The following is a 25,192-nucleotide window of genomic DNA, read 5'->3' on the forward strand; positions in this document are numbered from 1 at the left end:
CGGGAATTCCCTTTGGAGTTCCCGAAGCATCACCTTAATACTTGCATGGTGTTTGAACCTTCCGGTGACAAATCTAGCAGTCTGCCTCTGATGTTCTTGCACCTTATCTTCATGGTCTTTAAGTGAAATGTATGTTGATGGCAATAGTATAGTTCTGCAGTCAACTTACATTTTTTCTACACTTAGACCACGCTGTCATGCATCACACCAACTACAAATTTTGTCTAAGTCATCTTATATATTCCCACAGTGACTCATATTAGATGGAGCCCGCTACTTTGTGTTTGAAGATCATTGTACTTCATACAGATTTGTACAATTTGTTATGAACAAAAGTGAAACTGGTTCTGTATTCTTTGAGTATCAACAGTTGGTGGAAAGACAGCCTGGTAATGGGCTTAAAGTTATTAGGACTGTTAAGGAAACAAAATTCATTAATGATCAGTTTCATTGCAAGCAGACTGGTGTTGTTCATAAAACTACAAATCCCCATTTATCCTTATCATGAGGACAAGATTAGATTAATTACAGCACAGACAGAGGCCTTTAAACGATCATTCTTCCCATACTCAAATTGGGGCTCCCCAATGTTCAATATCAGGTCCACTACCATTCCCCAAACATGTAAATGATCTTCCATCTACTATACAACCAGTAGAATTAGTTCTTTTTGCAGATGACTAATATTGCAATTCAATCCAATCATATGTATAGAAACAAAAGAAATGGTAAACTAAATTCTTGAAAATATCATTGACTGGTTTTCTGCAAATAGTCTCACCCTCAATAAAAAGACATGACGTATTCAGATCTACACACCTAGTGGTACTACACCAATGATAAGTATAACACATGGTGAGGAAATAATAAACAAAGAAATGAATAAATAAATAAAACAGGGTGGAAACATCAAATTTCTTTTCAGGGTCCATATTTATGAGAATTTAAATTGGAAAAAAACAATTTTGGCACACCTAAAACAACTTACTTCAGGTACATTTGTGCTTAGAATCATTGGAAATCTTGGGGAGACAAAAATCCGTAAGCTGACATATTTTGCATATTTTCATTGAATTATTTCCTATGCAATAATGTTTTGGGTAACTCATCTTTAAGAAAGAGAGTCTTCACTGTGCAAAAACGTGCTGTAAAAATAATATGTGGCACCCACCCGTGATCATCTTGTAGACCTCTGTTTAATGAGTTTGGCATTATGACTACTTATACACATTATATTTATTCCCTCATAAAATTTGTTGTGAATAATCCAGTACAGTTCAAAAGGAACAATGAGGTATATAATTACAATACCAGAAGGAAAGAGACATTAATTACTCCTAATTAAGGTTGTCTTTAGCACAAAAAAGGGTGCAGAATGCTGCAACAAAAAATTTTGTTCGCTTGCCCAATGATATAAAACGTCTGACAGACAGCAAAGTAAAATTTGAAAACAAAGTGAGAAAGTTTCTCCTTGATAACTCCTACTCCATAGAAGAACTTCTATTGCTGTAATATGTAAAAGGTGGTGGGTAGGGATGACTAACTCACATACGTATATCTTTTTGTTTTCATAATAAAAATAAAATAAAACTTTGAAAAGTTCAGAAAGTAACCGTATGTAAACGATGTGAATGTAAAATGACTCGTTCCACATCACCATGCTCCACTGTGCAAAATGCTCAATGGAACATGTGACTGACTAACTAACTACTAACTGTTTCATGAGACAGTCTTCAACGAAACTGGCACAGGGTATTCTACAGAACTCAAGGCCTACAACATTATATATGGTTATAACGTCCCAATATTTGCAAAGATGATAAAGTTGCTTAAGACACAAGGACCCTATGCTAACGAGGAAGTTGCTCAACAAGGAATAAGCCTTACAAATCGTGATTAACTTTGCCCTCCAGTTGGTTTGCAATATTATGTAGCTTGCACAAGTCACTTATGAGCCACAAACTTTCAAGGAGGCGATGGCATGCAGAGACTCTGAGAAGCGGTACAAAACAATGATCAATGAAATGTACTCATTGACCCTCCATAAAACTGGGGAAAAAGAGAAATGTGAAAAAATATCCTAACTGAACATCACAGCAGTGTAACTACCTACATTATATATGATAAAAAAAAAAATACCCGCACAGTCTTTCATACCAGCCTTTTGCCCTGAAGATTAAACAGCTGCAAATTCAACAAGATTCAGGAGTAAAGGAAAGATGAAAAGTTAGGATTTAATTTTATGTCAACAACAAGTTCATAAGAGAGATACTCAATAGGGAAATGTTAGAAATGTAAGGGAAATCATTCAGGATACCACAAATGTGATACATTTCAAGAAGTGACACAATGACCAAATGTGTGTACCTCACACGGAGTAATTTGTTTTTCTGACTCATGAATGCTATGTACAAAACTGACTAACATAAGGTAACAAGACAGCATTATGGGAATGGAAATAAAAAACTGATTATATCTGTCAGTCTGATTATATCTGTCATATTGGAATATAATGCTTACAAAACCAATTTTTTACCCAATGATATTTCAGCGCGACATATAATAGTAACAAACAGTACAGTGTCTACATTCTACAAAATTATTTTATTTATGAGGTTCTCACTTGACAAGAGCATTGTGATCCCTGTGTGCTCGCTCTCTGAATTCTTCCAGTGCTGCATATTGCTGTTCCTGAAAACAACGCACAGCTTCATCAATGCGTAAGGTCTCCTGTTGAATAACATCCGCCAATTGCTGCTGCAATGCTGATATGGCTGTCTTTGTTCCGGTAGGCTGTTGTGAAGCTGAAACACAACAAAGGAATTCCATCTAGAATAAATTATAATACATCTTTTACTCAGCATTATACTGATCTACAACAACATGTGCCAGTTATTGGAAGACAATGTTATCTCAGAAATTACGAATGGGGCTTAGAATCCCTTCCAGGTCAGTTACCTCCACGTTTCACATATGCCAGACATGTTGTCTTATCATGGTGAATGGCACATATTTTTCGTCAGACTAGGAAGTTTTTGGCTTCACAAATTGTACAGCAACAGAAAATGCAGTTTATTCTGTCGTGTGTAAGGCTGTTACAAGACTAAATGACAAGTTCAGGCCACCAGGTATCTTCTTCGACTCAACAAAAACATTTAACTGTTTGGACCAAGTTCTACCTCGCCTCTAATATTGGTATCTACAAAAGGGTAATGACAAAGTTTTTATTCAGTGTTAATGAACCCAATACAAATTGTAATCTGATGTAGGTGGTGATGAGGGATGATCACAGAATTTTGATTTTTATCCACCAATTTTCTTGCTATATATTAACAACCTGCCATGAAATATGATAGATGACTAAAAAAATCTATTTGTATATTAAACAAGCACTATTACGGCACTGTATATAACTTAAAGAGTTTTTTGCCGTATTGTATAACTCTTAAGTACATACTATGCCAAATCCCAATGCATGGTGGTTTCTAATTAGTGTTTGTGAATCTGTTTATGTACTGGCTCATATCAAAATTAAGTAATCTAGGCTCATATTTGCATGTGTACTGTGGTAAAAATACATAAATAAATAAACAAACACAGTTTTCAAAACATAAAATCCTTAGCTCTTTAACATTCATCAGCTATTAATTTCAGGCTAAGTTGAAGGGGTTCGGCACCTTCTGATGTCCATCCCTTTCCAAAGCTGGTAAATGCTTTTTTGATACTGTTAATCTCTTACATTAACACCTTCACTCTTTCTTCTTCTGACTTTTTTGATAAGTTCTATGTATAATTTATGACTAATTTGCTGTTTTTTTTATTATTTCCCAATAAATCTTATGGTAATACACGAAGGGTGGACAGATACACTACAACAAAACTGCCTGTACAGGATTGGCATGTCACAGTTTCCTTCTCACTATTATTAGAGCTTTCTATAGTTGTCAGTACATAGATAATGTTTTGCAAAAGCCTCCTGCCTGAGTGTCACCTAGTCTTCAGCTATTTTCCACAACTTATCCCAACTTACTCCTCAAGGAATACCTAATATTCAGGGAAGTTAGGAATAGTTACCACTTTTAAATGCTGTATCAGCAGAACTAGAATTTACCCTCCTGAAGGCAAGTAATAGCCAACCAATCTCTATAATTTCAACAAAATTTCTGTTATTTGAAGGGGGATAGAGAATATGATAAATCTGCTTTGGCCCACAATATGACAAACTTTATGATTTATATACAAAGAAAGGAAAAACATAGTGCAACTTTTGAAATACCTGACTAGAAATTCTTACCAGAATCTAGATTTTTCTTCCTTGTGTTTTGAATAACAAAATATTTGATCAAAGCAACAAGCGGTGGTGGCAGAGGAACACACACACAAAACATGCTTTTACGTATGCAAGCTTTTGGAGCCGGGCTCCTTCTTCTAGCAGAGGTGTTGAAGGTGAAGGAAGAGGCATGAAAGAAAAGGACTGGAGAGGTTTAGGAAAAAGGAAAGAGTTTGGAAAAGTCACCCAGAACCCTGGGTCAGGACAGACTTACCGTATTGGATGAGAAGGAAAGACATTGTTGAGGACTGCACCAGACGCGATTTGAAAAACCTGAGAGCTTAAAGCTGGAGGACAGGGTAATATGCGAGACAGAAATTACTGCTAAAACAGTGTGCACAACTTACTAGAGAGAAAAGCTAAGTGCATTGTATGTAACAGATGCAGGAGGGGGACGACGAAAAATATACACGTCAGAAATGAAAGGAGTAGAAAACTAAAACAGAAGGAAGAAAGGAGTAGTTACTGTGAAGAAATGCTGAGACAGAAGAAATTAATGTAAATTAAGGCCAGGCAGGTGGCAAGAACCAAGGACACGTTGTAGTGCACAAGGAGCATATGGTCTGAAAAGGATATTATGGTGATTGGGATGGTGACGAAAAGCGATTCTACATGGAGTGGGCAAAATCTCAGAATGGACCTCATTTCAGGGCATGATTTTAGGAAATCACAGCCTTGTCGAAGTAGCTGATTAATACATCCAAGACAAAGACAATACTAAATGACAATGGTTGTCTGGGGTACGAAGAAAAACTAAAAACATGTAAAAAAATCAATACAATTATGTAAATGATGTGACACAGAATTTAAAAAATCACATTTAAACCAATGAACTGAATAAAAATCACAATCAAAGTCGTTCTGATAAAGATTTAACCATAAAAAAAATTATTATGTGTTGAGATCTGAGTTCACGAATTTCTGCCTGTCAGGACTGTTACTTACTCACTATGCTACAGAACCACACACCATTCATGTAGCTTCATGTTTATTCATTTACAGGTTCAGTCGCAACAATGATGCAATTTGTATGAATCTTATCTACTGTAGGCTGACCCTGTGATGATAATAACTGAATATGTGATGACAAATTGTGTCTTGTGCTAAATATTATAGTATGGTAGTGTTTGACTAGTGCTGTGTATGAAACGCGTTTATATTGTTACCATCGTAGTGCATTTGTTGTTGTTTGTGTGTAATTATGTCTGATGAAATGTGAAATAAAAGAGGCAAGTCCCAAGATTCAGGACCCAATTACACCAGGAGAGTAAGTTGGAAAGTAAGTGCATCATTCGTTGTGGCAGTTTGGCAATGGTAGATAGTTCAAGTGTGATGTTGAGTGTTCTGATTTGAGGAAACCAGCACCTCTGTTTACTGAAGTTACCATACAGAGCAGTACTTGTACACACACACACACACACACACACACACACACACACACACACACACACAAAAATCACATAATCTGTTGATGCATCAAGCACTGTAGTGCAGTGGTTAAGACAGTGGACTCCCATTAGGTAGGAGAGTGGCTGAAATTTATGTTTTAATGGCTTCCCTAAATCAATCAATGCAAATGTCAGGTTGATTCATTTGAACATGACATGGCCGATTTCCTACCGCCCTCGTTCAATGTCAACTTGCACTCCATGCCTAACGAAGTAGTCATCAATTGCATGTTGAACCCCCATCTTCCTCATGTCCCTGATAATTTATATCAGTACTGCTGAGCAAATCATTGAATATAAAACTAATTAGGCCCTTTTCAGATGCAATTCAGAAGGTGGAAATATGTTTATAGGACACTATGATAAGTAAACAAAATTCTGTTTGTAAATTACAGCAACCATATGAGAGCAGTTCACCACTAACTCACCTGAAAAATTCAGTGCCTTGGAATTTGCATTTTCAGCACTGCAACTGACAATTATTCGAAATGCTGGTGAACAGTTTTCAGAGTCTTTCAGAGCACTTATCTCTGCCTGGTCCGTCTGGAAAGCAATGAAGTATTACATAGTCACTTCCAATATTTCACTTTTTGGTCTTCATGACAAAATAATTGCCAAGATCAATTAATAACACTACACTGTAAATGCAATTGTGTGGATAGCACCTTCTTAAACTAAATTCTAAAATCTGTGCTTGAAGACATGCGTATCATAATCCAGGTTTTCAAAAATTAAATGGTTAATGTGAAAGGTAAATTTTGTAGTCTCTACTTGATGTGCTTAATCCATCCCTTGATATTTCACCATTATATTATTTCATTATTAACTATACGATTGATATCCATTTTCTCTCTTCATATTTGCAATTAACAATGCACATAAGAATATGCAACCTAACTCATTTTTCTTTTATGTTATGACAGTACAGCTTGTCCTCATACTGGAGGTTTGTATGAATACCACAATGTTTTAATAGGCTTGGTCTGGTAGGAGTTGGAATGCTTGTTTCTTCCTCCGATCTTTGAACTGATATACTCAGTCAGTTAAAGAGGCATCTACAGTTTAACAAGGGGTCTGAATCGCAGTGCAACTCTGAGCTTTTTCACACAGAGGTGAAAGGAGTGATAAGTGAAAGAAAATAAACCTAAGATCTACCAGAGAGCATTGGATTGGTTGCTGACAAAGATCCACTGATCTACTGAGTCAATGACATGGCGTCATACCATTGTTCAATAAATGCCACAGCATCACAGAGCTACATCATGCAATGAGCCCCTGTCCTCCCTACAGGTGAATCTCTCTGGTCTGAGTACCTTACCTGACATGACCCAACCTCCACCCCCCCCCACCCCACCCCCAACTTGAAGACACAGTAGAGCCAAAAAATGATTAAAGATTCATACTGACTCCTAACTGAAGTTGTTGTTGTTGTTGTGGTCTTCAGTCCTGAGACTGGTTTGATGCAGCTCTCCATGCTACTCTATCCTGTGCAAGCAGCTTCATCTCCCAGTACCTACCGCAACCTACATCCTTCTGAATCTGCTTAGTGTATTCATCTCTCGGTCTCCCTCTACGATTTTTACCCTCCACGCTGCCCTCCAATACTAAATTGGTGATCCCTTGATGCCTCAGAACATGTCCAACCAACCGATCCCTTCTTCTAGTCAAGTTGTGCCACAAACTTCTCTTCTCCCCAATCCTATTCAATACTTCCTCATTAGTTATGTGATGTACCCATGTAATCTTCAGCATTCTTCTGTAGCACCACATTTCGAAAGCTTCTATTCTCTTCTTGTCTAAACTATTTATCGTCCACATTTCACTTCCATACATGGCTACTCTCCATACAAATACTTTCAGAAATGAACTCCTGACACTTAAATCTATACTTGATGTTAACAAATTTCTCTTCTTCAGAAATGCTTTCCTTGCCATTGCCAGTCTACATTTTATATCCTCTCTACTTCGACAATCATCAGTTATTTTGCTCCCCAAATAGCAAAACTCCTTTACTACTTTAAGTGTCTCATTTCCTAATCTAATTCCCTCAGCATCACCCGACTTAATTCGACTACATTCCATTATCCTTATTTGCTTTTGTTGATGTTCATCTTATACCCTCCTTTCAAGACACTGTCCATTCCGTTCAACTGTCATCGGTGAAACTCAAAGTTTTTATTTCTTCTCCATGGATTTTAATTCCTACTCCAAACTTTTCTTTTGTTTCCTTTATTGCTTGCTCAATATACAGATTAAATAACATTGGGGATAGGCTACAACCCTGTCTCACTCCCTTCCCAACCACTGCTTCCCTTTCATACCCCTCGACACCACTGCTTCCCTTTCATACCCCTCGACTCTTATAACTGCCATCTACTTTCTGTACAAATTGTAAATAGCCTTTCACTCCCTGTATTTTACCCTTGCCACCTTCAGAGTGAAAGAGAGTATTCCAGACAACATTGTCAAAAGCTTTCTCCAAGTCTACAAATGCTAGAAACGTAGGTTTGCCTTTCCTTAATCTATTTTCCAAGATAAGTCGTAGGGTCAGTATTGCCTCACGTGTTCCAATATTTTTACGGAATCATAACTGATCTTCCCCGAGGTCGGCTTCTACTAGTTTTTCCATTCGTCTGTAAAGACTTTGCATTAGTATTTTGCAGCTGTGACTTTTTAAACTGATAGTTCAGTAATTTTCAAATCTGTAAACACTTGATTTCTTTGGGATTGGAATTATTATATTCTTCTTGAAGTCTAAGGGTATTTCACCTGTCTCATACACCTTGCTCACTAGATGGTAGAGTTTTGTTAGGCCTGGCTCTCCCAAGGCTGTCAGTAGTTCTAATAGATTGTTGTCTACTCCCGGGGCCTTGTTTCGACTCAGGTCTTTCAGTGCTCTGTCAAACTCTTCACGCAGTATCATATCTCCCATTTCATCTTCATCTACATCCTCTTCCATTTCCATAATGTTGTCCTGAAGTACATTGCCCTTGTACAGACCCTCTATACACTCCTTCCACCTTTCCCTTCTTTGCTTAGAACTGGGTTTCCATCTGAGCTCTTGATATTCATACAAGTGGTTCTCTTTTCTCCAAAGGTCTCTCCAATTTTCCTGTAGGCAGTATCTATCTTAACCCTAGTGAGATAAGCCTCTACATCCTTACATTTGTCCTCTAGCCATCCCTGCATAGCCATTTTGTACTTCCTGTCGATCTCATTTTTGAGACGTTTGTATTCCTTTTTGCCTGCTTCATTTACTGCATTTCTATATTTTCTCCTTTCATCAATTAAATTCAATATTTCTTCTGCTACCCAAGGATTTCTACTAGCCCTAGTCTGTTTACCTACTTGATCCTCTGCTGCCTTCACTACTTCATCCCTCAGAGCTACCCATTCTTCTTTACTGTATTTCTTTCCCCCATTCCTGTCAATTGTTCCCTTATGCTCTCCCTGAAACTCTGAACAACCTCTGGTTTAGTCAGTTTTGCAGTTTCTTCAGTTTTAATCTACAGTTCATAACCAATAGATTGTGGTCAGAGTCCATATCTGCCCCTGGAAATGTCTTACAATTTAAAACCTGGTTCCTAAATCTCTGTCTTACCATTATATAATCTATCTGAAACCTGTCACTATCTCCAGGCTTCTTCCATGTATACAACCTTTTTTCATGATTCTTGACCCAAGTGTTAGCTATGATTAAGTTGTGCTCTGTGCAAAATTCTACCAGGCGGCTTCCTCTCATTTCTTACCCCCAATCCATAGTCACCTACTACGTTTCCTTCTCTCCCTTTTCCTACTGCCGAATTCCAGTCACCCATGACTATTAAATTTTCATCCCCCTTCACTATCTGAATAATTTCATTTATTTCATCAAACATTTCTTCAATTTCTTCGTCACCTGCAGAGCTAGTTGGCATATAAACTTGTACTACTGTGGTAGGCGTGGGCTTCGTATCTGTCTTGGCCACAATAATGCGTTCACTATGCTGTTTGTAGCAGCTTACCCACATTCCTATTTTCCTATTCATTATTAAACCTACTCCTGCATTACCCCTATTTGATTTTGTGTTTATAACCCTGTAGTCATCTGACCAGAAGTCTTGTTCCTCCTGCCACCGAGCTTCACTAATTCCCACTATATCTAACTTTAACCTATCCATTTCCCTTTTTAAATTTTATAACCTATCTGCCCAATTAAGGAATCTGACATTCCACGCTCCGATCTGTAGAACGCCAGTTTTCTTTCTCCTGACAACGACATCCTCTTGAGTAGTCCCCACCCGGAGATCTGAATGGGGGACTATTTTACCTCCGGAATATTTCACCCAAGAGGACCCAATCATCATTTAACCATACAGTAAAGCTGCATGCCCTCAGGAAAATTTACGGCTGTAGTTTCCCCTTGCTTTCAGCCGTTTGCAGTACCAACACAGCAAGGCTGTTTTGGTTAGTGTTACAAGGCTAGATCAGACAATCATCCAGACTGTTGCCCCTGCAACTACTGAAAAGGCCGCTGCCCCTCTTCAGGTTTGTCTGTTCTCTCAACAGATACCCCTCCGTTGTGGTTGCACCTACGATACGTCTATCTGTATCACTGAGGCACACAAAACTCCCCACCAGCGGCAAAGTCCATGGTTCATGGGGAAGGTAACTGAAATTAGATGAATATATTTATCGCATCTGCAAGAGGACAGAACTGTCAGGTGGAAACTGACTGATGCCTATACAATAATTTTTTTCTTCAAGGTTTTCACTAGCAACTAATTTTTTGTTCCCTTCCTTTCACATACTTCACATCTCATCAAAAGTGTGACCTCATATAGGTATGTCAATCATATTCCAAAAATACAGAAAAAGTATTCAGGTTAATGGGTAACATAAATTCTTAAGCCCTCTTTACAATGGAGCGAATGGAAACAAACACCAGTGAATACACATTTGCAAATAATTCATCAGCGTTCATTATAATTTGCTTAATCTGTGACCAAGTTTTTTATACTAGAGGGAACAGAAGTCAACACAAGATAGTGAACACAGCCTATGAACTTTGCTTTATGTCACTAATAATTGGCACACAGGATACAACACTGAACTACAGCCACAATGCAAAACAAAAATAACCAGATAATGTGTGGGTTTCAATTTATACATAATGCAGAAAGTGTGGACGTAGTGCACTTAGCACTGAATCATAGCTCCAGCTTTCCTTAGCTTAGTCAAAAACTTTGCACATTCATTGATTTGACACTTTTTGCTGGTTTCTTATTACAACCGAGGAGGAAATTTAAAACCTGAACACTAATTACCAACAACCAAGATAACCTGAAGAACAGGTAGTTTTTATACTTTTGTTATTAGCAGCCAAAGACATTTACGTAAGCAACCGTTTCTTATTTCAACAGCTGCTATAAATCAGCATTTCTAGGAATAGGCTACTTGGTCAAGTCTGCTATATTGTTTTTCAGTGGGCAGATAACGTGATCCCAGGTAAATCACTATTATTTTTTATCAAAAATAATTAACATAATAGTGAGATATCACCCAAATAATTACAGAGACCATGAACATAAGCAATAATAATGATAACATATTTTCAATTTTAATTGGCATAACTGATAAGTATTTGCATTTGGTTACTTTCAAGGAAATTTATTGTGCCTTACCTTATTAATATAAAGACATACAAATCTTGTGCTTATTTCACTTCGTTCTCACCTGATACAATGATCTAATGAATTTATCATCTTTTTCATGTCCCCAGTAGGGTCTTTAAGCACTTGAGCAATTTTCTACTAATCACATTTCCATGTCTTCAGAATTTGTGCTGTGGATCTCTTTGATCCCACAAGCAAGTGGGATACCTATACCCTTCTATCAGCAACATTACATTCTCTTCGCACCGCTCCATCACTTGTGCAACACATGTCAACAACAACAAAAGGGGTTTTAGGTGTTAACTGGAAGTCATACATTAAAGATAAGCTTAAGTATTTATGTTTGAGCCCTGGAAATTTTGAACTACGGATAGTAAGCATACTCTGAAGATGGGAAGGTCACAAATTTGACCGAGCGAGGTGGCGCAGTGGCTAGCATACTGGACTCGCATTCGGGAGGATGACGGTTCAATCCCGCGTCCGGCCATCCTGATTTAGGTTTTCCGTGATTTCCCTAAATCACTCCAGGCAAATGCCGGGATGGTTCCTTTGAAAGGGCACGGCCAACTTCCTTCTCCGTCCTTCCCTAACCCGATGAGACCGATAACCTCGCTGTTTGGTCTCTTCCCCCAAACCAACCACCCACAAATTTGACTTACTTTTCCTGCTTCTATTCACTAATGTCTCATGGCATCACAATTTAAAGCAACTCTTCACTGAGGAAGAAAGTGTTCACTTAACAAAAATATATATTATGAATAGTATGTGGAGACCACTAAAGAACCACTAGAAGATAGCTCTAAGCAACTGGGCATACTGACAATAGCCATGTTACTTCTACATCCGTACTCCGCAATCCACTATGAAGTATTTCCCAATTTATCACATATTAGTGTTCATTGCTGTTACATTCACATATGGAGCAAAGGAAGAATGACTGCTTAAGTGTCCCTGTGTCCACTATAATCAGTCTAATATTGTGTTCACAATCCTTACACGAGCAATACCTAGGAAGCCGTAATATAGTCTTAGATTTGTCACTTCATTCAGGTACTTAAAATTTTGTAAGTTGGCTGTCACGGGATAGTCAGTGTCTATCATCAAGCATTTGCTGGGTCAGGTTGTCCAATATTTCTATGATGTTATGCTGTGTGTCGAAGAAGCCTGTTAATATGCATACATTCAATACCACCTGGTAGTCCTACTTAGTATAGGTCACACACTTTTTGTAATCAGCCTCCTTTGTAGACTGACTGCATTTTCCCAGAATCTTACCAATGAACCTCATCCATATTCTGCAAGCCGCCCTGTGGTGTATGGCAAAAGGCACTTTGTACACCATTGTCACAGTCATGTTATTGTATAACATGGACATTCATCTATGTATGTGAAGTATGTTACATTTGTACATTGAGAGTCTACTGTCAAGACCAGCACAAAGTACTGATCATCTTCAGATCTACAATTTGTCTTATTGTTTCTAGGGGTGCAATTTCTGCTCAACCAAGACTCTCCATACTGTATTCTTTGAAGTGACAATTTAATGATAATCAATTTGCACTGATTCATCTGTTGAAATTTTCAAGTACTTTGTAAAGACAACAGGTACTATTTTTTCTTTCTATTCTTTTGTCATCTCCAAAAAGTACAAAATTTGTATTTTCAGACAGTGCAAGTGCAATATCATTGATGTTTATCATAAACAACAGAGGACTCAAAATAGATGGTTGGTTAGTTGGGGGTTAAGGCACTAAACAAGGAGGTTATTAGTCACTCAGCCCAGGGGTAGTTCATCTGGCATTAGTAATGTCCACCAGGAACGTGTTCTGATGATGAAAGTACATAGAAGTGGTAAGATTGAAACACTGAAGGCAATACTGATGCCAAAGCTGAGGAATAATTTACTGAGAAGTCAGGTCACCTCATATGGTCTCACAGGACTCATCCGTGGTGAGAGAAACTCCACCGCATTCACCCCCTGACAACCCAATTAAAGACAAAGACAGTTATAGAGCAAATAATACCTTTCAGTAGGGAGATTCAGAACAGTAAAAGTGAGAAGGCTAAAAATGTAGTGAGCATCAGTTGGACTGTCAATAACAAAAGCAAGACGAGAGAAACAGGTAAGAGAGCAGGCATGTGTCCCAGACACTGCACACAACAGGTGCTGTTCTATCCACAGCTATACCACCACCCCTGTTCCATTACAGTCAAGATGTTAAAGGGTACTCATAATAGCACACTAACACTAAAATAGAAAATACGATTACCAGAAACAGAAGCTAACTGCATCTGAATGCAATTAAAATAGAGTAAAAGAGGGATGAAGAGGCAGTTGGCAAAGTTGGTAGGCTTGGGGACACCTAGGTGCACCGTGCAGCGGGAGAAGCCCTAAACCCCAATCACCCTGCCCTGCTCTGAAGGTAGTTAAAAAATCTTATATCTGAGAATAAAAACATCTATCATGGAGAAAAGTGGAAACCAGTTCAACAGTCTGAATTGTCTGCTAATATTAGAGGCACGGAATTCAAAGATCACACTTAGTATGGAGGGCCACGAGGAGGGTGCATTCCACCAATATATTAGTACAGTCTTTAAGGCTCTTTAAGGAAAGAGGAGTGCCATGCAGCAGTAGTTCCATTTGCCAGTGATCAGAGACCTTATCTGCATCTGGGGCTGTCAAAGCAAGTATGGGGATGAGGTAGCACTTCTCTAGCCAAATGGTCAGCTAGTTCGTTCCCTGGTATACTCAAATGTCCTGGGACCTAGAGAAAGACAACTGAGCAGGCAGTACAACTAAGGCCAGGAGGAGGCCACGAACAGCAGCTATCACAGGGTGACAACAAACAGTGATCAATGGCCCAAAGCCTGCTCACTGAGACACTGCAAATAAAAATGTGGTCAAGAGAGACTTGTTTAATAAAACGTAGGGCTCTGATAATGGCTATCTGTTGTGCCATAGAATCACAAGTTCCAGGTAACAAATGTTCTTCCTGAACAGCAGGGGATTTAGAAGCATATTCCATCCAATCAATGGTTTTAGATCTGTCAGTGTAAATGACAGTAGCACCATGATACCTTTGGGGAACTGAAAGATCATGGGTCCAGTAAGCTTTAGGACCATGGAATAGATCGGTCCTACTTTCAGCTGGTCAGACATAGGTCTCTAGCCCATTCATGACAATGAGGAAGAGTATGACACTCGGCATGTGTTCTTGTGGGATGTAATTCTCTTACACTTGTTAAAGGCTAGGTGAAGCACCACCTCTAGCCCAGAACTACTGGTGGGATAAAATCTGACAAATAAATATTAGTAAGGATCCTTGAAAGCTCCTATCGTGGAGGATAAGTAAAACGTGATAGTGCCAAATGGTGGTGTATGCCTTAAGTAGGGCAGAAAAGACTGATGAGCTGCTGGCATTTAGAAAAAGCCGAGCTAACCAGATAATTGTGAATAATCCCTCCCAGAAACCACTCTGACAGGGGGACAAAAAAAAAACCTTCAAGCAGTTTTTACAGCATGTTGGTGAGGCCATCCAATCAGTCAGTAATTGTCAACAGACACTGGCTTTTTGCCTGGCATAAGGAGAGGGATGATGAAACTATCTCAGCATTGTAAAAGGAAGAGATCTTCGAAAGAAGAACAGTAGGGCACATGTAGTAGATACAGCCATACCATGAGACAAGGCCAGAGCCTACAGCAGTTCTCAGTCACTTCAGGGTTCTATTTAGATTAAAGTTCAGTCTTGATCACGTTATGTCTGTTTTAATGAGTAACCGGTTTCGGTTTTTTCTATAAAACCATCATCAGACCCATTGGCTCCCGTGGGTTGGTAGGTGGAGCTCTCCATGCTGCTGTGCAGTCAACTGCACAGTTGACTGCACAGCAGCAAGGAGAGCTCCACCTACCAACCCACGGGAGCCAATGGGTCTGATGATGGTTTTATAGAAAAAACCGAAACCGGTTACTCATTAAAACAGACATAACGTGATCAAGACTGAACTTTAATCTAAATATAACAATTAATTGATCACTGTATTCCAGAAATGTTTACCAAAATTGTACTTCAGGGTTCATTATATAATTTGGCTTGGTCGGTGGACAAGGGGGATGAAACATAGGGGAGTGTGCTCAACTTTGTTTCTGCACTAGAAAGGTAGCCGAGTCAGAAGATGATGCTGATGCTGTCCCAGAAATAGTTGCTAGGTGTTCAGCAAGAACTGTGGTACAAAACCTGCCCTGAAGGACGAGACCCAGAACAGTAGTTGATCTTTGACAACCCAGATCACTACGAAACTTGCCCCATGCCTGGGAGGAAGAGGCATATGGTCCTAAATAGGAGACATAGGGTTTCCAGCATTCCTTCTTACTGCACTAAATTAGCTGGTGGGTCTTAGTGAGGAGGATGGCCTGTGAAGGATGCCACATGTGGTGTTGCGGGCCCTACAATGATTCTGAATAACTGTTGCAATGTCTCTGGTCCACCATGGGAATGGCCGGTGGCAGAAAGCATCTGAAGGAAGACGAATAAAAGTTCCAGCGGTGCAGGTTATTGAACTGGAGTCATATCCCACAACCTCGTCAGAGCAACCTGACAATGAGGGTTGGAGGTAGCAGCAGAAGTATGTAACTGCCTACTGGCTCTTCGAAAAACCAATTGTGGTAACTGGTATGTCAGGCAGTGGCAAAAAAGTAACAGGATTACCAGGAATTGATCACTATCACAAACATCATACTGGAGTGACCAATGTCAAAAAGCCAGAAGATCGGGGGGAAGAGATCGTAATATTGATAAGCCAAAAATGTGCCATGAGCAGCACTGAAGTGCATAGCAGTACTGCCATTGAGGAGGCATAGAACAAGACCAGAATGAAGCTGAAACTTCCTGGCAGATTAAAAATGTGTGCCGGACCAAGACTCAAACTCGGGACCTTTGCCTTTCGCGGGCAAGTGCTCTACCAGTTGAGCTACCAAAGCACAACTCACGCCCCATCCTCACAGCTTTAATTCCGCCAGTACCTCGTCTCCTACTTTCCAAACTACGCAGAAGCTCTCCTGCGAACCTTGCAGAACTATCACTCCTTGAAGAAAGGATATTGCGGAGACATGGCTTAGCCACAGCCTGGGGGATGTTTCCAGAGTGAAATCTTCACTCTGCAGCGGTGAGTGCGCTGATATGAAACTTCCTGGTGGATCAGATAACATTCTTATTGTATGCTTCAGTAGAATAAGTACTTTGTTGACTTTAGCTGAACAGTCCCAGAGAATTATGCTGCAGGGAACTATTGGGATAAAGTATGCAAAATTACACCACAGAACAGTTCTGTTAACTTATACATGTGCTGATGCCAACTCAGTTTATTATCTGTCTTGATTTTCAGGAACATTACTCATGTAGCTTCATCTAGTGTGTGACCATTCATTTCTATTTCTGATATCTGTAAGACATTTTGAGCTGTTTGAGATTGCATACTATGAGTTTTTGTAATATTAAAAGAAAACCAGTTGTAAACTTGGCCATTATTCTCCTGCTTGTGTCTGATATGAACATGTTTTGGCCATTTATTAGTACACATGTGTCATCAGCAAATACCACAGTTTTTTAAGTGAGCAAAGTACCAAATCTTGTAGGCAACTAAATATAATGTTTCCCCATATTATATTTACATATTAGTGTAAGTCTATTCTATTAAATATTCTCCCTTCTGACGTATTAATGTAGTTCACACCTCTTTAGGAATGGGCTTTGACACTTTTCAACTTAGGCAGTGGTTTGTAAAATCTAGCTGGCTTGAGAAATGCAAACAAGAAATTTACATGCCTAATTGGTTGATAATGGTCTTTCTATTAAACTAACTGGTTGAAATCCAACTAAAATAAGGAGTGAAAATGAAAGAAAATCCTGCAAAACATAGGTATAATATTTAGATCACGGTTTTGTGCAGTTGGGTGTCTGAGTTATTGTGTGTGTGAATGTACGCACTTCTACTACAGACAGATAAAAAGCTCAAAAACTAGTGTCAATACTATTGTTTCGTAAGTGCTTCTATGTGCAATGCATCTTATGTATTTTTTCCAGGAATTTCCATTATTGTTATATTTGCATAAGGAGTTTTTCCAACAGGTGGGATTTGTACAAAGAAGATGCAATAAAGAATAACATTACTATGTTCTATGCTGGATGAGAAATCTGATAAATAAAATCCAACACCTACCAATTTTTTTAAAGAGTGCAAAAGCAGTGCAGATAACACATAAAGGAAAGCTGAAGGACCGTCAGGGTTTAATGTCTTGTCAAAAGCAGAGTCATCAGAGACAGACGGTAAGTTCAGTAAAACAAATATGGAGGCTTTAGGTACAGCCTTTTCAAGGAACTATCTCAGCATTCAATGGAAGTGATTTAATGTAACCATAGAAACCCTACAGCACAATGGCTGGACAGCAATATAAACAATACTGCTCCCTAACTGTAAGAGGAATACACGTAATACTCCCCGCCCTCAGCCCCTCCCCTCCAGCAGCCCTTTAGAGACAGAATCATGTTTAATATGAAGCAGTCACTTAAGGCAGCTGTGCTACATCTGGACCACACATCTATTTCCCAAAGCTTGACAGCAGACATAATTTGTAATTATAATTGTCTCGAAACAGAACAAGTGAAATATATCTTGGGGACAAAAGTAATATTCATAAAAGATGAGTGCAGGTAACTAGTTGCAAAGGTAACCAGACCAATTAGCCAAATGGTATTCAATGGGACTAAAATCATGGATGCTAAATACTCTGATTATGTTTAGACTTTCACTATTTAACTTTTTTTGGAAGTCTGCATGATCAACCACAATTCATAAAGATTATTTAGAAACCAGAATCAAAAGCTCAGAATTAAGATACATTCTGAAAAAGATACACTAAAGTATCTTCTGCATGAATAGAAACAGAGCAACTAATATACAAAAAAAAAGTTCTAACAACAACGAAATTTTGAAAGTTGGTAAACTTTATAGCTTTTGTTCGGCTCAGTGAAACTAATATGGTACTGCAAACACACACACTACATTGTCTAACTTTTGGTTGTACTACAATTTATATAATTCTGTGGCAGAAATAAGTGTGTGTTGGGTGGGGGTTGGGGGATGGAGATCTAACAGCGAGGTCATCGGAAATAGCGAAGGACAGGAAAGGAAGTCGGTCGTGCCCTTTCAAAGGAACCATCCTGGCATTTTCCCGGAGTGAATAAGGGAAATCATAGTAAACCTAAATCAGGATGGCCAGACTTGGGATTGAACCGTCGTCCTCCTGAATGCAGGTCCAGTGTGCTAACGAATGTGCCACCCCACTCAGTCTAAGTGTGTGTGTTTTAATGTACATGATGTATCATGTCAATCACTTTCCGATTAAAGTGTTGTACTAGAACCGCCCTCCACTCCCCCTCCCCACAAAATCGTTGTTGTGGTGACAGACTGATATGTAGTGCAACCCGAGGTCTAGGTTAGGTCAAAGGAAAAATCTGGTTGCGAACTGGTGAAGGTAACAAATGTGAAAGAAGACAAACAACGGTTGTTGTTACACACTGACCAGCAGTGGAGCTTAATGTTTATGTCCGTGCCATATTGAAAAGTGCAAAGGGATCCAATACGTAACTTTTACCCACTTTCCTGTCATCATGACAGTCACTATACACTTGGGAATCAGTTTGGCACACAAACCCTGTAGCACCCGCATAAACTTACGAGAGTTCTTTGCAAATTAAATCTGGCACTTCTTGAAGACAAGGGATAATCTCTTATGTGCAACAGTATCATTTCAAAATCTATTTTAATCTGTCAACCAAATTACGCATGCAATGAAAGGTCCTGGACAGGCCTATCATTTCAGTAATACACCATATTAAAGAAATTGTTTGTGGTTGCTGAAAACAAGCACTATTGAAACTGGTTGTTTCTCATCTTTACTGATTTTATATTATCTTCTCTCCTTTCGCATTTACTGACATCATGACTACTTAATATTCTCTGAAAAAATGTTGAAAGTTGAGAAAAATGCTTAGTGACTGCCTCTGAGGTTGAAGATTAAAATTTGCACTTCAATAAAGCCCTGCCTCTTGTCTTTGTCACTCCCACATTCTGAGCTGGGCATTTTTCGTCCACATATTGCCATTATTGACCAACACAAGTTTCCAGCATGCTCAGAGCATGACGGTTTTTCCTGCATATTCAAAATTTATCTCATTCCAAATTCACTTTGCAACATAGCTACAGAACTGACTGTACCAGATTTTGATTCAGCATCAGAATCTCAACCTACTGCAAATTCAAGAAGTGGGGATATCTAGTTATGAATGTTATTAGAAAATACCACATTCATTGTGTCATTTGAATCTCTCATATGTACGGATACATACCAACATAGCTTTGGTGAACAGAATAAACGCTGCTCCTTTATCCCTCCTGATAGCGTGAGTATTTGTCGAACAGTTTAAACAAAAGTTAATTATCCAGTTTCCAACGCATCTGATTTGCACAAGGCAGGACTGGATTTTTGATATTCTTGCATGCTCAACAGCATATATCGTCTGCAATAAAGAATTGTATGTGTAAATATTACGCAATACATTACGAACATTTTCGGGTACTCATTTTTTTCGTAAATAATCTGATATCAACCGATGGAATTCTGAAAAAAAAGAAAGATAAATAATACCTCTTTGAAAAATTTATCGGCTTCCTCATCGGCATTCAGACCCAGGTTAGCAATAATAACGTCTTTTATTTCTGAACTCTGCGTGTCGATTGTGACATTCAAACACTTACATGAAATGAGCATTGCAAGCTTTAATTATATTCGGAAATAAAAAACTCAAACAAAGAAACCACACGTCACGTAGGCCCCCTAGGTGGAAACTGAGGCACTTCAATATAATCAACAGATTATTTTGTTTACAGACGCATTAAGTACACAACAAAGTTTTCCTTCCGTTACCAACCCAAACTATGCGACATCAAAATCAAATCACTCGTTCTGAAACTTATCCAAACTTAAACAAAATTTGTATCCACAAACTCTCGTGCGACCACACTCAGCTGAGGCACTGAGATTTATTATTTTGGATGGAGGGCGCAAGTGGCGGCGGCCAAAACAAACACTACACACAAGATTTCAGTACTTATATTTTACAAAGCTATGTTGGAAGTATGTTGACAATTAATGTTGCGGTGCCATTTAATAATTAAGACCATACTAAATTTACTCATTGTACACACATGATGCTGTTATGTTCAATTTACGATTTCAAATTGAATTTGACTTCGTTTTCAGAATAGCCAAATTTGACCTCTGTATTAGCTAACAATAAAATAAAACAAAGCAGATAATAACGCCTGATATAAGACAGCTTCGAATCATTTACAGACTTGGAAGATATTTCGCTTCATTCTCAAACTATTATAAACTACTTATTGCGATTTATGAAGTGGGAAACCCAACAATTGCCAAGTAAGGTTGGCAGTTTAAATGTTTGGCTTTGCTAGAAGGCATGACGAGGAAGAGGGAAACTTGCATCAGAAGTGGAGGAAGTACACGTGCCAGTGTTTGAAGTTTGTGCTGACAGACCTTATAAAAATCGTGGCGAAATAGTTTCACATCTAAATGGTATGATAACTATTTTATTTAACGATCTCGACCTTAACAATTTTGCGCCTTCTGCATCTGGAAATAGATTAGCAGTCATGTTCCCTATTCCTCCCCCAAATTCAGTATCAATACGGGATATTATACTGTGCTTCGCAGTGAGTGCCAGTTATTCACTTGATCTCCTGTAATTCTTCCTAACACATACGTATTTTATTGTACTCACTGGAAAGAATGGTTTATATTTCGGAACGGATGGCAGTCTCTGCAAGGACATTTTTCCATAATATGCTCTCTCCGAACGCACAACAGAATTTGGCTGCCAGAAAACTATTATGATTTTGCTTGTCACGTAATAGTGGTTGGTAGTACCCGAATATATGTACTGGTGCAAAAATCAGGGGATGGTTGCCGGTCAGTGCCACGCGTCAGTGGGGTCATTTACGGGTAACAAGACCAAATATATATTAATTCATACGATATTACAACTCAGTCATGCACATAAGCACCGCTATTTTTAAACTTATTGATTATAAAAGATGAAATATACGAAAACATGTTGCAGACACTGTCAGATATTATCGTGTGTTGAAGTTTAGGTACAACGTACAAAGGGCTTCACACACTAATCTAAGGAACACCGACCAAATGGTGTATTTATTCTTGAAATATTTCTTCATGTATTAGGTGGCACCGGTTATTTCATCGACGTCGAAGAAAAACTAATGATAATTTAAATCACAACTGTCAATAAGAACATGAAAGCAAGATGGAGAATACTGAAATAGCACTGAACGGCCACAGAATTTCAGCCTGCAATTTGGGGATAGTGGCAGAAAGGTTTCTTCAACAGCGGTTCAATTAGTTAGTAGTACTGACATGACTTCAATCTGTGGACCGGCTTGTTGTAGCTGTCGCTGGTAATACATAATGTCCAAAGCCACATCACCTCTACATAGGTCCTGCAATCTACATCCAATTAAACCTGCATAACTGTTGTCAGGCTGTGGTATTTTACGCCCCCCCCCCTCCCCTCACCAGTTATGTTGCTGCCCAAATAGCAGAATTCATCTACGGTGTTTGTTGACCCATTTTGTAATCTAATTTTGTCAGCACCACCTGGTGTAACATGACTATTCTCTAAAATGTCTGGTTTTAAGACACAATCCCTTTTGTTTAACTTGTAATCCAAAGCCTTTGATCTCTCGTTACAGTATTAAATTGTAATTAGTAATCCCTGAAGTTCTTATTTCTTCTCTAAAAACGTTGCTGATTGTTCAACGTTCGGGTCTTATAAATTGTGGATAGGCTGCAACACTGGCTCACTCCTTTCTCAACTATTGACTGCCTTTCATGTCCTTTCACATTTGTACCTGCAATCTAGTTACTGTAAGATATGTAGATGACCTCTTGAGCTCCCTATAGTTTCTCTGCTAACTAAAGAAAGTATTTTGAAGTGCAGCACCTTTCCAAAAGTATAGCAGTTTTCACACAGACAAGCCAATATATGTGTTCGTGGGCATGAAACTAAGCAAAATAAGCACGGTTTCTCTCACCTTTTTGTGAGATTACTACATTTTGCACCTATCCCCCATCTTATCTGCATTTTTAATAGCTTTGACAGATTTTTTTTTTCCCCTCTTATCTTCTCTTTCTTTACTCAGAAGTCAACAATGATCACACACCCAGAACAACAAACACTTAAAGAATATTGAACTTAGCAAGTCAGAATCTAAGCAGTGTACTCTGATACATATCATTTCATGATCTGAAAAGCAGCAGTCATTGAATGAGTTTAGTGCAGATCTTGCTATTTCATTAATGTAGTCAGGTATTCTAGTCCACAAGGTAAAAATCATACAATGGAAAATCCTGGATGGAATCCAACGTTACTATGAAATATACAGTGTGACTTGAGCTGCTAGACCCCGCGTCCGGCCATCCTGATTTAGGTTTTCCGTGACTTCCCTAATTCACTCCAGGCAAATGCCGGGATGGTTCCTTTGAAAGGGCACGGCCGACTTCCTTTCCTAATCCGATGAGACCGATGACCTCGCTCTTTGGTCTCTTGCCCCAACCAATCCAATCCAATCAGCTGCTAGAGATAGCTATCTCGTGTGAGTTTGGGGGGGAGGGGGGGGGCGGCTGTCGTCAATTTTTGACAAAGGCTCTGTAAGCGGAATGCTTATATGTGATGGTCTTTTTGTTGTGTGAGTGAGTGGCAACTTTCATAGTATTAATCCAGAAGGTAAACAATCCTGCATTCAAATCATTTCTGGAGAAGTATATACAAAGGTCAGTATTGAGAAAAAGTTATATACAGCCAATTTATGAGAACGTTTTAGAGAAAGTAAGAGGAAATCAGCAAACATAAAGTGGAATTCATGTTACATGAAACTAACGGTTAGCTGCAAAGATTTTGAATGTGTTGTTTGTTCCGTTACCTAGTGAATGGGTAAAATCTATGCTTTTCAAAATGTACCAACTCAATGCATGCACGATAAAGCAATCGTTCCACAACTCGTGTGTGGACCTGTGTTCAGGGGGAGACATACAGTATGAAAAAGTTGGGCTTGTGGTGACTGAGCAAGCACACTACATGCTTTTGGCTTTCCAATGAATAAAAGGAGTGTACCCCAATGTCAACTATATGACATGTATTTCACATGTCCTGCACTGTGTTTGTGAAAGTATCAGGGAAAATTACTGCACAGTAAATGATTTCATTGCTGCTCTGAAGACAATTATGTTAAAGGCTCCTAGTTGTCATTATTTGTATTAGGAAATACAGGGTTCCTCCTTCCACATTTACTTGTCATCACAAGGTGGGTTACTTGGATAAGATGCAGTTTTCTTATGCAAAAGCTTTGATAAAATCAAACACTGCGTATGTGCCCCAGACTTGCTGGACACAGCAGCTGTCAAGCAGGCCCAACAATTAGTCAGCAACGACGACTTAAAGTTAGAACTTTCTGCAGCGCATGGCTACAAGTATTTGTCTGATGTGATTCAGAGTATGGAAGAAGACATGGAGTAGCAGGAACAGGGGGAAAAAAATTGATAAGTGTTAGGATAATCCTTTATGGAATTGATAAAGACAAATTCGAATTAAATTTGAAGAACAATCTAGATATGGAAACCTTTGCAACTTGACTGAACGTACTTTATAGATGCTGACAAGATACGATGCACTCGTTTCTGTAGATGTCGAGCCAAGTTTCTCCGTATGTAAGGAGCAATTGAGCACAAAGCAGATTGGTGTCAAAAACATTGAAACGAAGTATCCAGTATAACAGAACCTTACAAAAGGGGCAAAGAAAGTTAATGTAGCTGGTTTAAACCCAAATAAAGTAATTTCACCTGCATCTTTTTGTGTGTACTTTCAGAACCTTCCCCTCTCCCCCCCTTTTCTGACCATAATTTTCACCTTAAAATCCTTTCAATATTCAGAACTCCAGATATGAATTTTAGTCAACACTTCTGTATCTGAAAGTGAATAAATGGGAGTTTACTTTTTTCAGTGCACCTTCCAAGATAATTCATATGGTAAGTATTGCCTGAATTCAGATTTGTCTTTTCCACTGTCAGCATCTACCAGTCCTTCCATTCTTGTGCAAATAATTCACGTTAAGAATTTTTCAACTGTGTCTTTATGTTCTTCACGAGTCCCTAATTCTCTGAATATCAAAGAAGTAGTCTTCAAAATTACTAGGCTGAAAACTCTCCAGTGAGACTAATATAAAGCACACTAATGAATTAATAAATAATGAATATTTGTTGGGTGTCTACTTTAAAAGTGGATTTGGAATCAGCCTGCTCTTTGTGTACACTATGTATTAGCAAGGGGAGTGCAAATAACTGTATCACTAAGGAGATTAGTTTCATGCCAGAAATAAAGAATACTGCATATCTAAGGAAATAACTCAGTAGATGAATGTACATATTACAGAAAATACAAATTTATATTTAGAAAAGGAATTAAACAAGGTAAAAGAATGTACAGTAATAACAGTAAAGGAAGTTCCTGGGTGGAGCTATATACAAAATTAGGGAAAGGCAACCACTAACCTATAGAGACTGATAAAGTGAAGCTTAACTATCCTGTTACAATAATTGTAATGTTAGGTAA

General features: G+C 38.6%; 2 protein-coding genes across 2 annotated transcripts in view; one reads left to right on the top strand and one right to left on the bottom strand.

Moving 5' to 3' along the window:
- Positions 1-20,554, bottom strand: part of LOC126412464 (uncharacterized) — a 41,683-nt gene extending 21,129 nt beyond the window's left edge. The window contains exons 1-4 of the mRNA XM_050082076.1: positions 20,137-20,554; positions 19,838-20,008; positions 6,207-6,321; positions 2,624-2,804 (exon numbers count right to left, since the gene is read on the bottom strand). Coding sequence (XP_049938033.1) covers positions 2,624-2,804; positions 6,207-6,321; positions 19,838-20,008; positions 20,137-20,259 — 590 coding nt within the window. The 5' untranslated portion in view covers positions 20,260-20,554. The remainder of the gene's footprint in view (positions 1-2,623; positions 2,805-6,206; positions 6,322-19,837; positions 20,009-20,136) is intronic.
- Positions 20,555-20,907: 353 nt separating this feature from the next.
- LOC126412037 (leucine--tRNA ligase, cytoplasmic) overlaps positions 20,908-25,192 on the top strand; it is a 169,650-nt gene continuing 165,365 nt past the window's right edge. The window contains exon 1 of the mRNA XM_050081412.1: positions 20,908-21,084. Within this exon, the coding sequence (XP_049937369.1) occupies positions 21,082-21,084 (3 nt within the window). The 5' untranslated portion in view covers positions 20,908-21,081. The remainder of the gene's footprint in view (positions 21,085-25,192) is intronic.

The sequence above is a fragment of the Schistocerca serialis genome, chromosome 7, assembly GCF_023864345.2.
Source record: "Schistocerca serialis cubense isolate TAMUIC-IGC-003099 chromosome 7, iqSchSeri2.2, whole genome shotgun sequence".
NCBI classification, from domain to species: Eukaryota; Metazoa; Arthropoda; class Insecta; order Orthoptera; family Acrididae; genus Schistocerca; species Schistocerca serialis.